General features: G+C 45.1%; 1 protein-coding gene across 3 annotated transcripts in view; it reads right to left on the bottom strand.

The window, feature by feature from the left end:
• Nucleotides 1-393: 393 nt before the first annotated feature.
• Nucleotides 394-24,888, bottom strand: part of ATRX (ATRX chromatin remodeler) — an 84,218-nt gene continuing 59,723 nt past the window's right edge. For all 3 annotated transcript variants that reach the window (XM_053273376.1, XM_053273378.1, XM_053273377.1), the window contains exons 28-35: nucleotides 22,137-22,245; nucleotides 18,870-19,047; nucleotides 12,050-12,244; nucleotides 7,809-7,958; nucleotides 7,041-7,166; nucleotides 6,377-6,472; nucleotides 5,051-5,179; nucleotides 394-3,342 (exon numbers count right to left, since the gene is read on the bottom strand). In XM_053273376.1, coding sequence (XP_053129351.1) covers nucleotides 3,064-3,342; nucleotides 5,051-5,179; nucleotides 6,377-6,472; nucleotides 7,041-7,166; nucleotides 7,809-7,958; nucleotides 12,050-12,244; nucleotides 18,870-19,047; nucleotides 22,137-22,245 — 1,262 coding nt within the window. In that variant the 3' untranslated portion in view covers nucleotides 394-3,063. The remainder of the gene's footprint in view (nucleotides 3,343-5,050; nucleotides 5,180-6,376; nucleotides 6,473-7,040; nucleotides 7,167-7,808; nucleotides 7,959-12,049; nucleotides 12,245-18,869; nucleotides 19,048-22,136; nucleotides 22,246-24,888) is intronic.

Raw genomic sequence — 24,888 nt, 5'->3', positions numbered from 1 at the left:
TTGTCTTTATATATCCTGGGTGGCTTGCTAGTTTTCTTCCAACTGCATCCATGGTTAAAGACAAGGGTGGCAGGGGTGTATAATGCATTAGTGCAATGAAGTATGACTTCACAGGACAGGTGGGTCTTGGATGAGGGGTCTGAAGAAAGATGGAGTTGAACGTCAAAAGAGGCCCAGTTGCAAATTGGCAAAGGCTGAGTCTGACAGTGAAATATTTCTACATCCTGAACAGTAGGGGGGTTTTTTGGTTTTGGTTTTTGTTTTAAATCCAGCACTGGTGGTGTGCAACTTTCAAAGCAAAAGAGACTCAATGCATGGCTTTTCTGGAGAGGGGGAAGGCACTGCCAGTGTCCCGCCTACCAATGCTAGGAAAGCAGGCACAATGGACTATGATGTATTTTGGTCACTTTATTAAATGAGATATTAAATAGTTTTAAGTTTCAACTACCAAACAGCACTTTGAATGGTGAAAACACAGATAGCATATTGTCATACTTGAATGCTTCTCTTTAAAAACACATTTCCAGTCCTTAATATATATTTTACAAAACAGCCTTAGAGGAAGAAGTGACATCTTTTCTACAGTACTTTTTATGATATTTAATACAGAACTGAAAAAGCCGTCTAAACAGAAACAAAGGCCAAGTCTTCACAGCTGTATGATTTCAGCAGCCAAAGCTGGTTAAGGGACTGAAACATTACTATACAACTGGGACAAAAACATGTACAGTATCACAATACTAAGCAAAAACGCTTTACATCCAAAGGAATAAACAGGTTACAAAAGGTGGAGAATTTAGCAGGCAAAACTGTATTACGAGCAACATTTTTATTCATCATCTTATATAAGCCATTTCAACTAGTTAAAACATCTAAAACAAATATAAAAATGAGCTTTTTATTTTACTGATGTCTTTAAATATTGGTTAAGCTTGATGTTATACTCAAAAACACGTTATTATGCAGCTATAAGGTCACGTGAGAAATATGTACGCAAGTGGTCCAAGGTTTACTTTAATGCTTCTTGTCTCCAAGATCTCCTCACACACATTAGTTGTCTTCTTTATCCAGGGCAAAAAAAACGTGTCTTCAAAAATGTTGCCTAAAATTTCCACATTTAAGTCTCTTGAGGAGTTGTGTAAAAATGCCACTCAAATCCCCAGCTCTAGTGGTAAATATATATATATATATATGTATGTATGTATCAGAAAAACGTAGGAATTTCCTGGTCAGCTCCACCCGCCTGCAAACATTTGTCTCAGAAAGTCTCTCTTTTCATTTCTTCTGAACACAACAATTTTTAGAGCTTTCCTCTTCTCAACAAATTAAATGCAGAGCTACACCACTGGGCAAACAGGGGCTGAAGATTTCCCCCAGGTTCTCACCACAGAACTGGAAACAGCAACTTGTGTGTTGTCTTGCAGCAAATCTACTAAGTTACGTTCATAGCACAAACCAAAGGGCATTCACTTCAAAAAGGAGTTATTCCCCAAAATTAGTATTGTTTGGATGCTGACAAACTCACTCGGGATAGAAGGAAAACCAAATGTTCAAGAACGATACAGGAAACCAAACTTTTACATGACACATGAGCAACTCTTGCTGTTTCAAGCAGTGTCTAGCGTCAATCTCCAGAATTCCAGTTTTCTTACTCCTACCCCAGCACCTGATATGCACCCTTCATTTAATTTTATGCCCACATTTTAAAAAACCCCCACAAAGAAACACAGCCATCTGTTTTGGAAATATCAGCTAGACTAATGCAAGGAAAAGTCTTTACGGTGCCAACCTGGATCTTCATAAGCACAGAAAATGGACAATGATCTCATTTTAATGTTGGAAAGTAGCTGTTAATGAAGTGTAATTAATTAGAAATTTACTTCTTATCTAGGACTGAAACAAACAAACAAAAGCAACAAGCTGGTTTTCCCCCATTTCATATTCTTAAAATAATGAGAAATGGGAAGGGAGAGGAACACAAGGTAGCCAGAGATACTTATCTATAAAAGGAAGGTTATTTCACAATTTCTGGCAATACTGCATTCTGAAAGCACATATTCATTTATGTGTTGAGAGCAAAATGGTTTGGCCATTTGATGGCTGCTTACAGCACCCAGGCCTGATCAACAACTGCCGCAGCTTCCAAGCCCCAAAGTGCCAGGAATGGGCTTCTCGCACAGCCCTGCACCAGGAGGAAACACTAGCACCAGTGTGAACAAGTGAGCGGGAATGTGCTTTGCATCAGAATCAGCACAGGGCAAGACGCATTGGTGGAGGACAAACACCTGTAAGCTTAAGGTTACTTGCTGTTATTCCATCACAAAGATGAAATAAAAAGTGGCAGGAGGCAAGAGGAGAACTCGCCTCCTCGAGCCATGACTTAAGGCTGCAGACACAGTTTCCAGAAAACTGCAGGACGATCCGGACGCTTTAGAGCAGTAGTATTTAAGAATATTGCACTCAGTTCTGTCATAAGATCACGTTCCGTTCCTATGCTTCATTTTCCCAATGCAAATGATAGAGCAGAATACATCTTCATGTTAGTTCTGTCTTGACTTACTCCTTCAAGAAATGGGAAATATTTAAAAGTTCCATAATTTGAGGAATCAACTTTAATCAAGAACTCAGCTGTGTACGTTTATGTATGACAACCGAAATATACAGATCTGTGTTAACTTCCCTAAGCTTCTCCTATTTGACGGCTGTTTTTATGGCTACTAACAGCAAGCGTAGGAGTTTAGACAGGAAACCTGTGTAGCCCCTAATGTTATGGAAGGACCTGTTTTCACTGAAAACAACTGGATATCTCCTGTACGTAACACATGTAAGAAGATTCTAGGCAACATCACTGACAAATATCAGGGGGAAGGTCACGCCTATCAAAACAAAGTGGAAATGCTAAAATGGAACGTGGCGATGAACGGGGGGTGGGGGGGATCACTCAAACTATTTATACAGTTGAGTTCTGTTAAGCCATTGATTCCTAAAAAAATAAAAAAGTTCTCTCTCTCTCTCTCTCTCTCTGATTTTAACAATCCTTTAAACTTTTAGTGCAAAATCACATTATTTCCCTTGGGATGGTCCTGGATTTTTGCCCCCCATTGGGGGAGGAGCACGCTGCAAGGGCGGAGGATGCAGCGCACCAGCAGCGGATTGATACATTCCTCTCATATCGATCTGTTGGAAGTTGGAAGGATTCATAATCAAACCAGGAGGCTTTGGCATCATCAGGTGGCTCATGGCTGCTTGCTGGTAGGACAGCTGCTGCTGCTGCTGCTGCTGCTGATTGTACTGCTGCTGTAGTCTTCGGTTCATCAGAATCCTCTGAACGCAACTGATTAACTGTGGAGGGAAAGGGGAGCTGTCACCAGGGCACGACCCATCTCCGCCACGCCGCCTCCTTCAGCCACGGTACCCCTGACCAATTGATTTCAACCCTAAACTTGATACTTGCTGCATGGCTGCCACCATCACTAATGTGGCAGCGTTTGCGAGCTGGTGACTGGAGAAGGCAGTTAGCAAGACCCCTTCGGGTCACGGGCCTCTCCAGCCTTGCCCATCGTACCGCAGGCGGCATTCGTCTTGGTCACCATGGCAACAGGCACTCTCCTGTGACACTGCGCCCCTGGATCAGTTATAGCCGCTTACTCCCACCCCACCCCCTGTCATTTGCCACCCCTTTGGAAATCCCAACGTGAACAACCAAACAAACGTTTTGTGGCAAACACCAAAAGGAAAAAACACGGCCAGCCAGCTGGATCGGACGCCTCCCCTGGAAGGGTCAGGTTTCGCCATAGAACATGAAACCCTGCAGCCCCGCAAGGCTCCCTAACAGGCGTGTTAGCAGAAGTTAATGCCTTGGTGCCAGGAAGCACAAAAGGGGCTTTTCTGCCTGGCAAGGGAATTATCTGGGAAAGAACACCAAGAACGCCTGGCAGGGAATTCTCCCCATCCTGCCTCTTTCCCACGTCATTTATAAATCTATATCTACTTCCAACGGAATGGGGTTTCCTTCCAAGTAACTAGCCTGAAGACCAACTAGCTAGATTGAGTGCATGCATATATTTTAATGTTTGTATATTAATATAGATATACTGGTGTTCACACACACCCCTTCTCCACAGCAATTTCAAAATATCAATGACAGCAGAGAATGCCACCAGTTTTCATATTCCAACTCCACACAGAGTGCTTCTCTCAAGTGTTCAAGGCTCGCCAGAGATTCTCACGCAAATCCTTACAACAGCTCTGTCAGGCAACGCAGGGTTATCATCCCCACGACCCAGAAGGGGGAGCCAAGCTGGAGAGCCAGTGCCACGCCCATGAGTTCACAGCAGGGGTGAGATTTGAACTGGGGACCACCTGGCTCCCTGCTCAGCTTGTTAACTGCTATCCTACACAGGCTCCCTTTTTACAGACACAGAGAGCTGCTCCTTTTACTTCAGAAATGCTTTAAACCAGGGCTGCGCAACTCTGGTCCTCCTGCAGATGTTGGACTACAATGCCCATCACCCCTGGCTATCTGCCACTGTGGTTGGGGATGATGGGAGTCGTAGTCCAAAACCAGCTGGAGGGCTGAAGTTGCGCGGTCCTGCTCTAAACAGTTGTTGGCACTACTACATATGCACCCACACCCACCCCCCGCCAGCGGATAAATCTAGTTTCTACAACGGCCCCAGCCTTTTTTTGGTGAAGCAGGATTGGCCCAGCAAGGTGACCAGACAGTTCCTACGTCAACATGGATGCAGCACAGCAGGTGCAGCAGAGAGGAGCAGGAGCTGCAAGCGACCCAACACCCACCCACCCCCGGCGAAATTTCCAGTTCAAAGCTCAGGCAGGCCACTGTCTCCCAGTCACAGATCTGTCTGCACAGGAGGAACCTGACAGACCAATCTTGAAGCGCAGTAAGGATTTTAAACAAGTTCCATAAGGGGCTTTGGACTCTCCCCTTCCCTCCCCTCCCCAAGATCCCTTCTGCTCAGCTGCTCCACTCGCTGCCCCCACACGCCCACCTGAGCTGCTGAAGCCAAGAGGGGCTGGGCAGTCTTACCATCTGCTGCTTGGTCAGGACGTCATTGTAGATCGCTTCCCGGCGCTTCACGTCGAGTTCCTGGCTTGCCTGTCGGCTCAGGGCCAGAGCCTGGACCTGGGACTCTGTGAGGGTCAGATTCTCCTTCCACTACAAAGGAAACCACCACCATCCATTTAGGGATAGTTCGCACAAGGTCTCATTTTGTTCTGAAAATGCATCCACAGGATCTCTACAGTGAGAGCGCAGCAACGCAATTTCCAGAAAATAGCCGACCACCAATCTGCAAAAGGGCACTGAGAGCCCACAACAGACCATGCCGGTCTAATTCTCACATAACATTGGTCATAGGGGTTCCTCCTCCAAGTATCCCTGTACTCTCATCTCTGTCTGAATTTGTGGGTCAAATTCAAAATGGGTTTAGATGGGATTATTGCCAAGCGTGGCCGAAACATCTGGGAGGTGGGAATGTTGCAGAGAAGATGACAGTAGTGCTGATGCCACTTCCAGGGCTGCCTGGGGGGCAACAGACCCACCCACAGAGAAAACGAGAGAGCAGTCACTGCTTGTTCCAAGATTACCAGCAGGAAGGTGGAGAAGCCAGCCATGTGGGTAAAAGGAAACAACATGGGACCAGAGCTTGCCAGAGAAGCAATGGTTTCCTGGATGATCTGCCATCTCCTTTGGGTTGGGACCTAAACCGACAGAAAATAGGATGGCCAGGATCCCAAGGAGTTGCTTTAGGGACGTGCAAGGGCTCGGGCATGCTGAGTGGGCACACTTTCAGCCCACCATAGATCACATCAAACTCCTCTGCTAACTTTCCTTGGTTTCAAAAGTGGATGCTTGGATCTCCAGGCCCTAGAGGTATCCCTGAACATAAGTTAAGACAGCTACACAAAGCTCCTGTCAATGGCAACACTGATTTTTAAAGATGAAATTTTCTGACTTTTTGGCCATTGATTTCAAAGACCAAGTGAAGGACTGTATGTGCTCGAATCTTTCTCACTGCAATCAATGGGACTTAAAAATGCTGAACTGTGACTGAACTGCTTCCTTTGTATTGTGTGCTCAGAAATCTTTTACTTCAATTAGTAACTAATCGATTATTACACGACGCTGTAACAGAAATCAGTCCCTAGGAGACAACTAAAAGATGATTGGGTGTCTCTCCCTTTTTGGCATCGCAAGGAATTTATCGATGATTTCAGCACTGCTGAATGAAGAAACAAAACGAAGATGAAACACCTTACCATTTGCTATCAAGAACATTGACTCGATGCAGCTCTCTGAAGTATAAGCAACTCCAAAGCAAGAAAAGTTCATGTTACCTGCTGGTTTACTTACTATAGTAGAAATTATGTCTTCAAGGGGCTGAATTCTTGCTCCAGTGACATTGTTAGTCGCTTCCATGACTTTTTCTCTGCCTTGATTAATGAGATCCTGAAGGGAATTGTAAAAGTGATTAAGAGTGGCCAAATAGCAGCAGGCTGAGTGGATGTTACGTCTCCAATCTGCATAAGGGGATGCAAGCACTGCATGCAGCTGGACACAGGGTGTTGAGCCAAAAAATGGAAAGAAATTCATACATGAATGTCACCTCAAAGCACTGGTGATATGACTGAAATTATAAATGCTTCAGCTGAGAGATGACTCTGTTTGGCATTTGACAGTGCCATATACAGATTTTATCACTATGTTCCTGTACATTTCCCCCCCAAACCATGAACAAACTATCTCCAATGCAACGATCCAGAGAACAGCATCTCACAGAAGACAGAGACCTCATTGGGAACAAAGATGTCTGAGAGTCAACAAGAGAGTGTACACTCTTTTAAGAAATTCAGTGTTTAGATAAACACCGACTCTGAAATAGCGCAAGAGCTGTTGGGTTTCTCCCATGCCCACCTAAAGAGCGACACTCCTCATGAGAGGGTAATCACTCGACTGGGTGCAGCGTCTTCTGAGCGCAGCAAGTGCCAAGTGGTTTCCTGGGACTTTCCCCACCTACCTCCAGCTGCTGGTTGCTCATGGCAGACAGGGCTGCCAAATTGAAAGGAATATAGGGGGTCTGAGCGTTGAAGCTGGGGTGGAACATGTTGGCCCCCACCGGCATGTTGAAACGCATCGTCAGGCCCTGAAAACCAAAAACAACTCTTTTGAGAACTCAAACCAGAAGGTTTCCAAGTACTAAGCCTGAGCTGGATGGACCCTGCACATTTCTTTGCACTGACCAGAGCAGCAGCCCTCACCCAACCCAGCAGAGCAGAACCCAGGAATTGTTTCGTCATGTCTGAAAACAAGCACAGGCCTGGTGCAGGGAGGAAAATCACAGTGAAGACCCTGAACAATAGAATTCCAAAAGAATCTGCCTGTACTAGGAATCTAAGTGCTCAGTTTTCTAGGAAACATTTTCCTCTTAAAACGTTCCATCTGCACCACAAAGGCTTGCTCGACGGATGTCATTGCTCTAAAACTACACCGTCATTTAAGCAAAAGCAGAATTATACTACTACTATTATTATTATTATTACTATTATTATTACTACTACTACATTTATATCCCGCTCTTCCTCCAAGGAGCCCAGATTGGTGTACTACATACTTGAGTTTCTCCTCACAACACCCTGTGAAGCAGGTTAGGCTGAGAGAGAAGTAACTGGCCCAGAGTCACACAGCTAGTTTCATGACTGAATGGGGATTTGAACTTGGGTCTCCCCGGTCCTAGTCCAGCACTCTAACCACTACACCACGCTGGCTCAGAAGACCCCCCCCCTACCTTTTTCTCCGCTTCATATTCAGCCCAGGCTGCCTTCCTCTCCTCTTCCGTCAACTCCTCTTCCTCTTTGTGGTCCAGGAGGGAATCATGCTCATGGTAGCCCACGATGTGTTCTTTGTGGATCTGGAGCAGTTCCGCCAAAATTGTATCCTGGGAAATAGGAACAATGAGCCCTTCAATTGGGGCATCTCGACATTCTCTAAGAGAAAATGCCAAATATGCAAATGTGAAAAGGTTCTGGCCACACGTGGCAGCAGGCACCCAAGAGCGAGAAACTGCACAGCCGAGCGAGGCTCAGCACGAAAGGCTTTCCATGGAATTGCAGAGGTGGAGAGGGCCTTGTGAGCTAGTTGAACCCCCTGCTCTCCACAGGACATGGCTCTCCAGCCTCTGCTTGAAGGTCTCCAACGAGAGGAGCCCACCTTCCCTGCTAGGTCACTAGTTCCACTGTGGAACAGTTTCCTGTTTCTCTTGCGTCCAACTGAGATCTACTCTGCTGTACATTAAACCCTTTTCATCTGGAGTGGCCCGCAAACAAAGCTAAGCAGCAGTTCAGAGGCTAGAACCTGCCTCTAGCAGGGTGTGGGAAGTGCTTTCTAGTCTCGTCCCTGATGGAGTCTTGCTTCAAGAACCTGACTTCTGGTGGGTGGAAAAGAGATCACCCAAGGGGTGGGTGGGGTTCCTCATGGTTTAAGCGTAACTAGTACAAGCTTCAGACTTGTGCACAAGGGGAAGAGATTTATAGCTTCTGTTTGTTTTAAGCCACAAACTGAAGAACACCTTGCTTCTACCCCAAGCACAGAGTCCATGGAAGTGGGGGCGGCGGACAGGCCCTCATTAAGACCAACAGTGAGTATGATCCCAAGCTCTTGTTTTAAGAGACCTCTGTTGTGCTCATGTTGCAAGAGCAGAGCAGCTCAGAATTTCTCCATTCATCACAACTGAAGGAAGCAAATCCATACACATGAATGAGGAAAGTGAGCAGACAGGTTGACATCTTCATGTGTGTCAAAGATTCTGTACTTTTCAAGGCCCAGGCCTTCAAAAAGAGCAACAGAAAGAAAGCGATATAAAAAGCAAAGAGGGGTATTTGGGAAGAATGGCAGTAAAACTAAGCAGACATAGGCTCAAAAGGCCAGATTAAAAAATTAAGTCAGCAGAATAAGAGCTCTATTGCTCGGTACCTAAGAAGCCATAAATGACTAGAGAGTTTCTTAAACATCCATGTGCATTAGTTCCTATGGTAACAATACTGTTGAACACAGTGCAATTTAATCCGTGTACACCATGCCAATACAGTCATCAAAATGTGGTTTAAATTATATTCAGCTGGGTAGACCTGCACTTCTTTGTCTGAAATACAATTTTATTCAGTAATGGTTGAGTCATGAAAGGCAGGCAACTTCCACTTTCAAAACCGTATTCTTGATTTCTTTCACACTATTTAAAACGCTTATTTGCCTAAGAGATGTGCATGAAGATTTACTTCAAAAACATGAATCCCTTGGCAACTTAAAGGACATGCTGTTTATTCTGATGCCATAAATGTCTGATTTTCATAGTATCATATGAAATCTATCTCATATTAGATTTTTTAATTTAGCAGATGTTAAATAACTTACAAGATGCAGTGCCAATACCACCTGAAGTTAAAGCATCAAAGTTCCCGAGAAACAAAAATAAGCAGGAAATATAAGCAAATAGAATCGCAGGCAACACACAATTAGGAAATGACAGCCATGAGATGAGAGAGAAACATTTTTAGGTAGCTACCCTGGTCAGGCAGCTGTGAGGACTGGGACTTTTAATAGCAGTAAATCAATCAAAATAAACGAAACACAGGTCCTAGTGCAAAGGATGTGCAGTTAAATGGCGTCCAACTGCTATCAGGGAGAAATGCATTCAGCAGGAAAATTGGCAGTGAAAAGATACGCAAGCCAAGTAAATCCTCTGGGAAATGTACCCCCATACATAGATAACATTACGGTCTCAATACGAAAGTAAGGGACTCGAGCCTGGACAATCCTGCATCCGCGGCGAAGGGAGGAGTGTGGACAAGCCCCTTCACACTCTGAGGTGCAAAGGGCCCTCCAGTGAGCTGAGCTGTTATAGGGAAAGCAATCCTGACACGATCAGCGGAATGACAATTCCATTTGGCACCGCTCACATCAGGCTGTTCATTTGTGGGAATTTTAGTTTTAGACAGATCCATTCCATCCCCCCCTTCCAAGTTTCTTGCTGCCAAATCTGAGGAGAGAATTCCAAGATGCAGAAACTGAGAGGCAGGAAGCCGCCTTTCCAAAACCCTACAAGCTCAGTGACAAGCTCAGAAAGCAACAAACCCCGCAGCACAAGAGTGGAGCAACCAGTTGCAGCTGGGAGTTCCAGGCGCTTTCCCATGCAGGCCACTGCGTTTCCTAGAGGGATATTCCTTGGTCTTAAGCACCTAAGGGATGATGGCAAATCTCCACACAGCTGCCACTGTCAGTATCTTTGCAGAAGCCTACTACGTCGATGCTGATGAATAAATATATTTTTAAAAACTGCTCAGGGAGGTTCTGGCGGAGGTCAGGTGACTCGTCATAGCTTTGCTTCAGCTAGTGAACACATCCTCCTGCTTGTAGACCCGAGGGGGCACATCAGCTCTTCAACCCAACGCGAGGTTCCATAAGACCGGGCAAGCATTCAGCCTGCTCAAGAAGAGAAAGAGCTCTTCAAATAGGAAATGAAATTGGTCTTAAGGATTTTCAGTGCAATCTTCAAACGTGGAACAGGAACCAGCAAACAAATGTCCTTTGGTGCTTCAATATTAACTTTAAAACTAAGTTCTGAAGTGAAAGCTGTGGAGCGGGGGGCGGGTAGAGGGGTGAGTGGCGGACAAAACAAACACTCACTAACAGTCTCCTGTGATTTGACAGTCTACTAAAGTGACTTCGGTGGCAGCTCGATTTCCCCAGCAGTGACACATGCAGATTCAGTCACCTTGAATAGGATCCTGTTCTCCAAGCAGCGCAAACAGAGGCTCACAACATTCCATCTTACTCTCACAATCTGAAGCGCTAAAGCTGCTTGCAAACTTTTAAGTGCTGCATTTCACACCTGGTAAGGGCCCCATGGTGATTAGTTTGCCACAAGGCTGCGTACCCAACCATGTAACAAGCAAAGTAACTAGGACACATCTCGTGCAACTGGTTTTGTTCTGGCTCTCTTTAAAGTGGAAGTTTAAAAGGTGAAAATTCACTCATTAAAAATATGGCTGTATCATTCAGATGGCAAACCTAGAGTCAGTTAAAGCTACAATCTTTAAACTGATTACTTTTGAGCAATCCTAAGGTCCATGGGACTACTCCAGAAGTAAAATAGCTTGGAAACTGAAGCTTTAAGACTTAAGTGAAACCCTAGAATCAAAACTGGAGGGTTAGGAGGGGCCTGGAAACCAGCTGTTTGGGGCTTTGAGGGATCAACTATATTGAATTAGCAGACAGGAACATTTCTTTCACAGGGATGTGTGGAGCTGAGCCTGCTACGACCCCAGACATCAATCATGTAGGAAGGTGCCTCCTACTGAGTCAGACCCTTGGTTGATCTAGCTCTGTATTGTCTACACTGACTGGCAGCAGCTTCTCCAAGGTTGCAGGCAGGAGTCTTTCCCAGGGATTGAACCTGACTCCTTCTGCAGGCTCTACCACTGAGTTATGGCCCCATCCCCAAAGAGTGGCATACATGGGTCTCCTATCCAGGCACTGACCACACCAAGACCTGCTTAGCTTCAGCAAGGTGATTGTATCATGTGCCCTTATATCATGCTTTGGGATGCAAATCCAGTCCCTAGGTGGGGGGCAGTGGAATCCAAGAGGCTTTTTTGCTTCAATGATATGAATAATCGTATTATTTACAACAACTATTCTGAGAGAAACCTCATGGCTAATTCATGGAACAAGAAGGAGCAGGCATGAAACAGTAGGACATCTTCAGGCAACCCAGTTAACATGTAAACCATGGCCATGATACAAAGAGTGTGTCTGATTTTTTAAAAGGAAGACATACACTCATGGGAAACAGATAATTAGCACAGTAGCTGAAAATGGAACACTCGCAATCAGAAGTAGTATTGCAATTATCAGAGGGCGGGCATGAACAAGTTACACCACGGCGACTGCCAGAGACAAACCGATAAGCAGAAGAGACAAAGAACTAGGCATTTTTAGTACTGTAAGTGCCATTTGGGCCAGTGAGCTTACTTTGGGCAACATTGGTGTATCCCTTTTCTTCTTCTTTTCTGAATTAGGATCATCCAACAAGTCTGGTTCAAAAGTATAGAGCTCAGTGAGTTCGTTCATGGTGAAGTGCCGTTCTACCTGCTGCTGGTCAACCACCCGGAAAGACAATGACTGTTTGGTTACTTGACGATCATATATCTTGTCTTCCATTGTCCCCTGGGGAAAGGAAAAAACAAAAACAAAAACACACACACACACACATATTATGCAAGAGTGTGACTTCTGTTTAATGTTAACTTGGCCATATTACTGGTAATGCAAAACACTGGACATGATCCAATATTCTGACTTAACGATCTGCAGAGACAAACCTTTTATGGCTAGCACAGCAAAAAGACCGTGGTATCTTACATAGAGAAAGCTGGGGAGATCTGTTTGGCAGGGGTTCTCAAACTTGGTCCCCAGATGTTGTGGACTACAACTTCCATCTTCCCCAGCCACAATGGCCTTTGAGAATCCCTGCCGAACGGCAGTCGTGATGCTCTGGTCAAATGAGGATGGTCTATTTCTGGGGAAGTGACAGCAGTGTAGGCAGCAGAAAGATGAATCCCTTCAAGTTGTGTTGGAATCAAGGGCTAGTTTGTAAATTTCTTATCTGGAATGTGATATGCTTGAAACACTTGCTGCTTAAAAGAAATGGGGGAAAGGTGCCAGGAGTCCAAACCAGGAATGGGGGAAATGCAGTCACTGGGCTGCAGCTTCCAAGCTGAACGGCAACTAGCTCACCTTCACCTAGCCCATTCCCAGTTCCACACGCTGGCTTAGGATGTTCACAAACTCTACAGGTGGGGATTGTGGGGCGGAGATATAAAATGGGGTATATAATACAACAAAGATGACCGGCAGCAGATTCAGGACAAAAGAAAGCACATCTTCTACAGACAGTGCATAATCATGCCATTATTACTCACCGTGAATGCATTGTCAGGGAGGCAGTATAGGAACAGGATAAATCAAATATAGAAATCTTTAAATTTTTGAATTTAGTGCCACAAGATGTAGTGACAATCACTGGTTTAAATGACTTTACAAGGGGATGTGACACATTTATGGGCAATGGCTTAAATTAACTTCTTTATTCAGAGGCAATTTGCCTCTGCTATAGCTGCTAGAGGCCTACTCTAGAAAGAAAACTTAACAACTTTTCCCTTGGCTTGCTAAATATTCAAAGAGAAAGGTGTATAAAATTAAATAGCTTGAAGGCACACACATATGGCTGACATAAAAAACAGGTTGCTCACCTGTAACATGATCTGGTAGTGATCCGTTGTATTAATAAGGAATGAGGCTCTGCGCCTGTGCAGGGACCTCGCAGGTAGATTGACTAGCTCCTCATGACGCCCACTCTGCCAAGCACATGCTCTGTGCTTCCGCTGAAATCAGCAGTTGGGGGTGCCATTTTCCCAGTTTTTTTAAAGACCATCATATCCTGATGATCTTCTTGTGACCATACGAGGTAAGTTTTTTTAAATATATACACACACAGACCTGTCGCGGGGAGGTTCAGAGGGTATTGTGAATACAACAGATCACTACTAGATCATAGGTTACAGGTGAGCAACCTGTTTATCTGGATCATGTTCTATTGCATCATAAGGAATGGGTGATTAGCCAGCTTCCATATAAGGTGAAGGGCACAGTAGACCCAGAAGTCTATGGCAACATCCTTTTAAGTACACTCCTCCCAAAACCAGCCTGCTCAGCCAATCGCAGGTCAATGGCATAACGTTTTAAGAACGGCTGCTGCAAAGACCATGTCACAGCCACGCAAATATCTGCCATCCTAACCCCCGACAGATATGCTGCTGAGGCAGTGTATGCTCTCGTTGAATGTGCTCTTATAGTACATGGGGGGGTCCATACCCTGCTGCTTCTCCGTCTGCACAATCATCAACCAATGCACTAGTCTTTGTGCGGAGACTGGTTGGCCCTAGCCTTTTCCCTTTGAAGCTACAAAAGGTTTCTTCGTTTCCCTAAAAGCTCTTGTTTTTTCCAAAGTATAACAGAGAATGACCTACATCCAAAGAGTGCAGTGCCCTTTCTAATGGTGTCTCGGGATTTCGAAAGTCCGGCCAAAGAGGGAGCCTGTGGAAACTCTTCCTCGAGTGTTTGAGAAGCGGTGCAAACCATGGGTGCCGTGGCCACCACGGCGTCACCAGTATGCAGGTAGAGTTGTCCCTCATGAACTGTGCTAGCACACAATTGATTAATGGCTGCGGTGGAAACAGATATAGGCCTATGTCCCACTGGTGTTGAAACGCATCTCCTAGGGATCTCCTGCCAACCCCTGTACGTGAGCAGTATCTCTGACTCTTTTTGTTGGCAGCAGTCACAAATAAGTCCACAGTTGGTTGTTCGAAAACCCACTACAGATAGACGCTGTTGATCTCCCATTCATGGTGTTGGTTGAGTTGTTTCGAACGACTGAGGTCGTCCTCCAACATATTGTCCACGTCTCTTATATGTATGGCTAGAGGACACACTTCGTGGCAGATGCACCATTCCCAAATCTGTATACTCAAGGCACAGAAGGAACAGGACAGTGTCCCACCCTGTCAGTTCAGATACGCAATGGCAGTTGTGTTGTCCAACTGGAACTGCACCACACTGTTTCTAAGCAGCAGCTCCAATGCTTTCAGTGCTATAAACACAGCCAATAGTTCCATGCTTGGCACAATGGGCCCCCCATCCGAGCAGGGACACATCTGTCGTTACCCACTGTTTGGGGGCTGAAGGTTTGAATGGAACCCCTTCCAACAGATTGGTCTCCACCGTCCACCAGTGTAGAGAATGCAGTATCATCTGTGGGAGTGTCAAGAACTTTTTCTAGCTGTCAACTCTGAGGCGGAAGTTTCTAAGGTACCACTTCAGCAGAGGCCTCACACACAGACGCGAGTAATGCACCATGGCACTGCAGGATGCCATCAGACCCATTAACAGCTGAATGCTTTCCACGGACTGTACTGGAGTCAAGGTGAAACAACATATCAGGTCCCTGATCTTTTGATAGCATTCTACTGGTAAGAATGCCCTTTTAAATTGTACATCCAGAATAGCTCCAATATGCGTTTCTGTATTCCAGATTTGACTTTTTCCAGTTGACGTTGATGCTGAGACCCCGCAACAGCTGTAACACATAGTGGATCTGTGAACGTAACTATTTTTGTTGCCGCTCACCAGAGGCCAGTTGTCTAAAATCAGGAAAACCACAACACTTTCCGTCTGTAAGTATGCCACTACTACAGCCTTGACTTTTGTAAAAACACGTGGGGCTGTTGATAATCCAAAGGAAAGGACAGTATATCAGAACACTGCAACTCCCACTGTAAATCTTAGGTATTTGTGGTGGTCCTCTTGAATGCCCACGTGGAAGTACGGATCCTTCAAATCTAATGTTGCCATCAACTCCTCCTTGCACAGGAGAGGCAGTATCCCTTGCAACGTCGTCAATCGGAACTTGCATGCCCACACAAAACAGTTGAGACCCCAAAGGTCTGCGATTGCCCAAATTCCCCCATCCCTCTTTAGGATTTGAAAGTAATGTGAGTAAAATCCGGACAGTCTCTCCATCCACTGCACAGGGGCAATTGCCTGCTTCTCCAGAAGCACCTGCACTTCCTCCAACAACATAGGAGTTGCTCTGGTGTACTTTAACCCAAGAATGGAGGCAAAGCTTTGAACTCCAGTCGCGATAATTCCAGTCTTGATAATTCTAAGTACCCATTGACCCAATGTTATGTGGTACCATGCTTGAGCATGGCTTACCAACTTGATGGAATTGTCAGCAACCACAAAGCAGGCGTTGTGTGCTTTGGCAGTCATCTGTTTGTGTGGTGGACAGTCAAGCAGATCAAAGAGTGTGCTTATTACTATCCTTGGGAGGCCTGTTGCTTTGGCCTTTGTATCTCTGTCCAAATTCATTTTTCTTTTTGTACGGTCTGTACTGACGGTGGAAATCCTGTCTATCCTGCTGTCTGTACACGGGTCGCTGGTGACTATAAGGATGGTAATGGGAAGATGTTGCTGTAAGTTGATGTGAATGCCATGAATATTTTGGCTATGAACTTCAATTTCTTTAACGATCCCATCATTGAATCCGTGCTCTCAGTAAAGAGGCCTTTCCCATCAAACACCAAGTTCTCTATACGTTCACACATGTCTTGTTTTAGAGATGTAGTCCTCAACCATGCATGGTGATGTAAAGTCACCACAGTCACCATAGCTCACGACTGTTTCTGCTAGGTGCTTGAACGCAGTAAGCTGTTGTCTAGTGACAGCAGTATTTTTCTCATATATTTTTGCAAATCGATCTGGAAACTCCTTTGGAGTTTGCAAAGTAGAATCCTGCCGTAAAATGTCCCATTAAAAAATGATTAAATTGAACCATGTAGGCCGCATAATTGGCAATTCAGACAGCCAAACTTGAAGCTGTATAAATCTTTCTTCTCAAAACATCCAGTTTCCTCCCTTCTTTATCAGAAGGCATTGTATGGCGGCATCCAGCCTTCGATGAAGACACACAGTCAATCACCATGGAATTCGGGACAGGATGACAAAGTAAGAATGCATTCTCTTCCTCTTGTATCTTATATAATCACTCCAAATGCTCAGAAGTTGGTGTAGAAGTCTACAGCACCTCCCAAGCTGGCAAAGCCGCCTTAGTGATCTCCAGCAGCATAGGAAGGGTGACCGGATTCAAGGTCTTAGCCGCTGCCATCATATTATAAACAGGATCTTTTAGCTCCGTCTCTGGCAGTTTCAAGTCCATACCCAGAGCCCCTGCTATCTTTCTTATTAAGGCCTTTTAATTATTCCGAGGGGGAAGTAGATGTCTTTGGCGGTACATCTGGGGATGGCTCGCCCCACCAGAATCCGTGTCAGTGGACTCAGAAGAATATCTGTCACCATTATCATCTCCAGCCGGAGGTGGTGCCACCGGGGGCACTATCTTTTTCTTTGGCAATCGTGGTACTGCAGGGGTATCCTTGGTCTGTTGCAGTTCATTGAGTGACTGTGTGGTAAAGGAGGATCTGGCAGTTTAGGTTGTGTCTGACAGGCAGTTGAGACCATCAGATACGCTGTAGTAGCACAGGCAGTATTTGGTAACACTGAGTCCACGGAAGTACCTGTAGTCCAGAGAGAGATCCGTTTTTCAGGAACTACTAGTAGAGGACCTTGCATAAAATGTTGCGCCTTCCATTGTTGGTATTCAGCATAACTGACGGTGCATGTCTGAAACTACATGAATGCGTTAGCTCCCTGTGACCATTCAGGCCATGTATGTTCTGCTGCAAGAGCCTATGCGGTCACATACTGCAAAGGCAACTTCCATGTTAGAGTCACAAAGGCTGCTGCTGTCACAACTGGCGCCACAGGTCAAGAAAGTATTGAAGCAGAGTGTGTCACCACAGGCTCTGGTATGCGCAATGGCAACATCAACCAGAAAGGCATTAAAGGAGGAGTTGTAGCACTTCGTAGTGGGGACATCGATGGTGTCTTTGGGTACAGCACTGGTACCTCTTGACATCCAGCCCGCTGCTTAGGAATCCATGAAAAGTTGATCCCGAGGGGGTGCTATCTGAAGAATTCAACATTGTCAGTAATGAAGTAGCAGTGTTTGGGTCCAAGGAGACATTATCATCCTGTTCCTGCTCCAAAGTCAAATCCAGGAAATTCCCCTTATCTAACATCCATTCATGCAGGGGAGTAAACGGGGATTGTGCTGGCGTTTGAGCCAGAGACAGCTGAAGCACCCTTCTGGTCTGGGTGGAACCGCTGCAAGCGGTGATAGTAGGCGACGGCATACTGCACTTTGGTTTTGGGACCTTTTTTGGTCTTTAAAAACAGGCTCTGATCCCTCAGCAGCGGTTTTAGACTGCGGTACTGCAGATCCCTGCACACTTGATATCAAGGTAGACATTGTACTTGACCACAACCCCAATGCTGATGGGTCACTTGGTCTCAGTGTCGAAGGGCGTGACGCCTCATCATAAAGCACTGCACAGGCGTCGTGCCCTGTTCTTCATTGCTTGTTTGGAAAATGAATCATTGGCACTTACCTGAAAGGTCATTTCCAATAAATTTTACATGCTGCCATTTTGTGTTGTTCTCCCAAGCATAGCAAACATAAATCATGTTAGTCCGTAGATGGTAGTTTTGCTGGCACTTCACACATCTCTTTAAAGTCTTTTTGGTCTCCATTCTAAGACAGAACGCCCCGAGTTTTCCGCCCCACGGCAGTCAAACTAAGTCTGATAAACCTAATCCAATCCATTAAACTAAGAATGGTCTCAACACAGTCCAGGATCAGTAAGGTCTGAAGTATCAAGTTCTTTCTCTCTCTCTCTCTTGTTTATATCTAGATAAACCAAGGAGCCAGCAACGAGGTGCTGACGCTTTGGCAAGCAAATAGAAACTGGGAAAATGGTGCCCCCAACTGCCGATTTCAACGGAAGCACAGAGCACATGCAGGGCAGAGTGGGCGTCATGAGGAACGAGGTTCCTGCGCAGGTGCAGAACCCCATTCTTTATTAATGCAGTGGATCACGATCCAGATGAACATTATATTGTTAGCAAATTTAGAATGTTTTCTCCCTAGAAAATGCAATTTTTAGTTTAAGATTAACGTGAAGCTAACAAATATGACAAGACACCAACTATAGGTGATGCCTTTTCACATCTCACTATTTTCTAGAGTTTCTTTCACATGATCCTGTGCGGGGCTGAGCCTTCTATGACCCCAGACACAAACCATGTAGGAGAACACTTGATTCAGACCTACCTGAGCCAAGAACCGATAAACAAACACGGCTTTGTTTTGCCCAAAACGGTAAACCCTGAAGATACTCTGGATATCATAGGTTGGATTCCAAGAGGCATCAAAAATGATCACTCTGTTAGCAGCCACCAGATTGATCCCGAGGGATCCTGCTTTAGTGGAGATAATGAACAAACGGCCTCTGCAAATAGTAAAATAGAATTTAATTCCATTTACACCCTTTCCAGGTTAATCTAAACATCTGCTTAGCACCAGCTACACAGCACATAATTCATGGGAATATAGGAAGCTGCCTTCTATCAAGTCAGACCCTTGGTCCATCTAGCTCAGTCTTGTCTAAACTGACTGGCAGCAGTCTCTCCCAGATCTGCCTGGAGATGCCAGGGAGTGAACCTGGGGCCTTCTATGACCCCATCCCTTAAGGTGAATATCTTACAATGCTCATATGTAATCTCCCATCCAAATGCAAACCAAGGCAGACCCCACTTAGCAATGTTTATTCCCACAAGATCAGCTCTTTGCTCCTCCTAATTCATATTAGCCATTCAGGGACAATATTGTAATGAAACTAGCAAATCTGATTTCCTTCAAACAAGAAGGCTAGAAATGTAACCGTATTTCTTACAAAATCTTCAGTCTTTAACAATATTGCCACAAATGTATTTTAATACAATAATGAGTCACAAGTTAGCAAACAAGCTCTAGCCACACAGAGAGAGGAACCCTCTGGAAACTGCACTAAGCTTTAGGCCAGTTTTCTCTTTCAGAAAATAAGTGAGATGCACTTATTATGTTCAGAAACCGTCTAAATCTACCCAACATGTACTGAGAACAGCAAGCAGGCCACATCAAAGGGCAGGACATGTGGCAGGACAAACCCTATAATCAGCTAAGTCACTAGGAAGCCTTGAACATAACAACAGAAGCCCCCTCTTAATGGCAGTCCCAACATCAAATACAAGCCTGCCCATTAAGGGTGGAAGCAACTAATTCTCAGGCTCACTGCTCAAAACTTAAAGTTTTGCTTTTAATTATCCCCCCCCCCACACCGCCCTCCAACATGAAGAGGCCTGGAGTGGGGTGGGGGAGTGTTCCTGGTTAATTTGATTTTCTCCTGGGAGCATTTTATTGAAGGCAATCATTTTAAAAAGATGGCTTACCACGGACACTGATTTGCCATGCAATCCTAAGCGCACTTACAAAGAAGGAAGCCCCACCTTGTTCAGACAGGTTTACTGCCACGAAAGCATGCCTAGGACTGCTGCCTAACACATCAGCAGGGGCAGAGTGGTTTCCTTTCCTATTTCCTGTCTCTATTTATTTATTTTTTTAAACCTGCTTGCTTTTACTGTCCCAGTTCTTTCAATCACTACATCCATTCGTCACCACCATCCTTTTCCTTTGGCTGCTCCAGCTCAATAGAGTCTCCACGGAGCCCACTTCTCTTCTCCACTTCCAAACACAAACAACCTGGGCCTTGACTAACTTTTCCGCTTCTCCTCCTCTATTGTGGTTTTTTGTTGGCTTGTTTAAACTCTTTAGTTTTTGGTGTAGGGCATCTAGATGTGTACATCTAGATGTATATTCAGCTATGAATTACACGGTCTAGTCCTCAAGGCTTGCAGCGTTGTGAGGACTGAAAAAGAGGGACTCTTCTGGCACAGAGAGGCCGATTTAGATTTCTTCATGTTCCCAGGCCCAACTCACGCATAGCAATCAAGAGACAGTTTTGCACACCCCAGAGTGAATTAGTGGTGTGCAAACGTTGTGGCTCTGTGAAAGAGGGCATCTGTCCAAGCAGGAGCTGCCTGGAATGAAGCCGTCGCTGTACGTTATGGGCTGCAGCTATAACAGCCCTAAAAGTAGGGCCAAAGCGCAGGGAAAGGTGGAAGGCAGGCAAAAGTATGTAGAATAGTTTCGGCACTTGTACCTATGAAATGCCAATGATAAGAAGGTGGGGAACAGAAACCTATCCTTGCCCCAAATACTATTGCTTTTCAAATTAATTTCAGAAGTGTTTATATGAGCCTGAATTCTTTGAAATCTGTTAGATATGGCATGTTTGAAAGAGATAATAAGCATGTATCCAGAAGACATATATTTATCATAGACATGCCAGCACAATGTCACCAATTATTAAATCATTCTGGCAGTGCAACAGAGATCTGCCAGCATAACTGTTTAGAATTAGTGTGCTAGGAAATAAAATATAGCCCATTATCGCTGCAACACATTCTAGGTTGAAAGGGATTGTCACAAATATACATGAGATTTAAGTGGAGTTAAGTGTCTGTAAGTGTTACAGTTACAGTTACAGTAAGTGTTACAGTTTCAGTTACCAGAGCTGTTTCCCAACCACTGGAAATAGTGGGGTTTTGTACATATTCACCAAGGACCACAAGTATATTGTGAGGTATATCAAAAGGTATTTTTGGTATTTTTGACACCACGAAAGTACCTTTTGGTATACGGATTTCCCAGTAGTACATTTGAGTATCTGTGATTGGGAAATTGTGTCTACCCTTGCCAACCACGACCCCAGTATCCATGGTCTGGCGACATTTTTTTTCAAATTTGGGCTGTTTTGGGGGGTCACTTCTGGGGGCCAGGGAATCATTTCCAGGGGTCAGTTTTTCTATTTTTACCCCCCCCACACATCTTTTCCAACTGCAATTTCCCTAACCCCGTTTCCCATGCATTACTATGCCTTGCCAACTGCAAGGGTTTCCAGGAACAGAACCCTCACGGTTGGCGAGGAACAACTGCACCTCACAACGCATATGGCAGCAACTCAAGCCACTCTGTGCAGAAATATATCCTGGTAAACAATCTGACACAATCAGAGTGGGGCTGAGGCACATCCAAAACCATCAATAAACTCCTCTCAAAATATCTTGTTTATATCATTCTTGGATGAAAACAGTGACAATTTATGAGGAAATAGATTCTTGCATAAGATGCATGAAGTCAGACATTTTGAGGGAGTTCTCGCCAAACTTGTCATGCTCACCTGATCAAGAACATGCTTGAAACTGATCTCATTCTGGGCCCATGTCTCTCCCATAGCATCTCAGAACAAAGACCAAACTAGCTTTCCATCTCATCTAGGTGGGCAGGTCAAGTACAAGGGTTGCATTTCTTGTCATGCAAGGACAAAAGCCCACTGGTTGCAATAGCTGCACAGCATGTACCTTACCAGAGAGGCAAGCCTATCACAAACTCTTGGACTACAGGCAGCCAGCACTTGCATGCATGTTTGGGTTTTTTTACCTGACATTAGTCACATCATTGAATTCTTCAGCCCACTTCTTTCTTGACTGGGCAGTAGTAGAGCCATCTAAACGATAATAATCAATATTTCGGAACCATTTGCCTTCACCTAGGAATTCAAAAAGGAAAGCAGTTACAACTGAACTCATGTATTTACGGTCAACAACCAAATAAACACTACAGTAAAGAGCATACAGTACAATACAATAACATAAGTAAACGTTTAAAAACCAGTTACACATTTATCTTATTTTTACATTGCTATCCCGCTCTTCCTCCAAGGAGCCCAGAGTGCTGTACATGGTTATGTTTATCCTCACAACTAGGGACGTGTGCAGAACTGGGCGAGGGTGATTCGAAGGCGGGGGGTGTCGGACTTTAAGGGTGGGGGAGGGTGCACTTACCCCTCCCTCTGCTTCCTCCACCCACCAGCGCTCGGTTTTTGTGAAGTCCTTCGGGGTGCCAGGTACTTCCAGCCGAAGAGGGGATGGGGCAGCAGGGAGGTACACTGCCGCCCCGAAGGACTTTACAAAAACCGAGCGCCAGTGGGTGGGGGAAGCAGAGGGGGGGGTAAGTGCACCCTCCCCCGCCCTTGAAGTCCAACACGTCCCCACCCCGCCTTTGAACCTTCCAGTGTTCAAACCTGTTCGGTAGCCACAAAAGGGCCTCCGAACAGATCCATGCACATCCCTACTCACAACCACCCTTTGAGGTAGGTTAGGCTGAGAGATATGAGACTGGCCCAGAGTTCCCCAGTGAATTTCATGGCTGGAAATGGTATTCCTCATTTCTTCTCTCCCCCCCCCCTTTAAATATTCCATTGCAAATGGGAAGCAAAAGGGATAGTGAGGAAAGATTTTTTTAAGGCACTGCACACATTTTATCTGCCAAGCTAATCTTACTCCTATAATCTTTTTACAGATTGCTCAGTTTAAAATAGCAGAACAAAGTGTAAGTTCCAGAAACAGTCTAGTGTAGGTTCTAACCTGCCACCAAATTAAGCATGTGAAAGTCATATGGGATTTCTAGATAAGGATTATAGCCACTGTTTGCATTTCAAGGACTCCTCCAACACAAGAAGGGTTTTTTTGTTTTTTGTTTTAAATATAAACAGGAATAAACTAGAAACAAGATGAATCATGTTCTAGTGTGAACTAAAATCCTGAGATGATACAGTTCTGGATGTGTGCATAACAATGCAATTTATATTTCTTTTAAAGCTGGTGCAGGAGTTAATTTGAGAGCTGGATTTAACTTTCAGACTCTCAGAAACCTAGTTTTCTAACTGATTGCTGAAGTTTCATGTTTCCAATTCCTCTCATTTGCTTTGCCTCCTAGAAACTGCATCCTTTAAGTAAATGCCTTAGAGGAGATCTCTTAAAAAGTCAAGGCCTAATCATCGTGGACTTAAAATTCAGAACAGCTGTCTGACTTTAAGTGGCCTGCTCGTTATGGATAGTTGCTATTAGCAAGAAGAACTTGAAAATGAAGCTGATAGGGAAGTAAAAGCTCTGATTCTTTTAGAACTAATATTCTATTTTCAGAATAAAGCAGACTGCATCACTGATTAAAAACAAAATCGGAAGACAGTTGTCAAAGTACAAATGGTTTCATGGTATGCTGGATGTTAACCTATGTTTGAAGATGACATGGTACCAACTGTCCGCCTGACTGACTGAACTTCTATGGAGTGTTGTCCCATCCTGCACACAAACTGGGGGGGGGGGGAGAAGAGTGGGGGGAGGAAAAGCCAGAGCCAATCAGAGATATCCTCAGCTCCAGGCAGCAGAGAAGTAAAGGAATCAGGAGTTTAGGGTGTTCATTTGTTGCCCACTGACCCAAGGAAGCAAGGCAATCTAAAAGTTATCAATACAAGAACTTTATTCTCACTAGACAGGGGTGGACCCACCATTGAGCAGATGGGTTCAAAGAACCTGGGCTGTTGTGTTTCATGGGCTGCGCCTGGTGCCCCAGATACATGCCCCGCGTCAGACGTGGGAGGAATGATTTAGCTCCCAAATGGGGCTGTGCAGCCCCATTTCTGAGCTAAATTGGCCAGCGCTGGGTTCGCAGAGTGGCTGGAGCAACTCTCCCTGCCTTTTAAAAAGGCAGGGAGAATTGCTGTGCTGCGAATGCAGTGCTGGCTGGTTTAACTCCCAAACAGGGCTGCGCGGCCCCATTTGGGAGCGAAACCATGCCCCTCCCTTGAAGTCAGACATGAGGGGCGTGGCTCAACACTTCCTGCGTCTGATGTCAGATGCAGGAGATGGGGCTAGGGGGGCCGCAGCGGCGGCAGAACCCGGGCTGCCGCTGGCCTCCCTCCACCCCTATCACTAGACCCGACATGAGCACGGCTGTCTTGTGACCACACAGGATCAATGAGAGCTCCGGCGCCAACAGTCACTGAGTCGAACACACAGGCTGGACTCAAGTATTGGAAAGTTAGTTAGTAAAGGCACAAGGAAGAGATGGAGAGAACAAAAGGAGCAACAAAAAGGGGTCACACATACTGCGATCACCAGATTTCTGTACCCCATCTTGGGTTACCTTCCACCCAATTCCCTACCCCCTTGTTTATTATCCAGTGATTGGTTGGTACCCCAAAATTGTCCTTTTCAGTTGGCCAGATGCATCACCCCATAATACTGAAGTCACAATTATGCAAATTATGGTTTCACTGTATCCTGTAACACTGTTTTCAGAACATTTGCCTGTCTACTCCCTTTTGATCTCAAAAACACGGAGGCTTTGT

Source organism: Hemicordylus capensis, chromosome 11 (genome assembly GCF_027244095.1).
Source record: "Hemicordylus capensis ecotype Gifberg chromosome 11, rHemCap1.1.pri, whole genome shotgun sequence".
Lineage (NCBI taxonomy): Eukaryota > Metazoa > Chordata > Lepidosauria > Squamata > Cordylidae > Hemicordylus > Hemicordylus capensis.
This window is presented reverse-complemented; position numbering and strand designations above follow the sequence as displayed.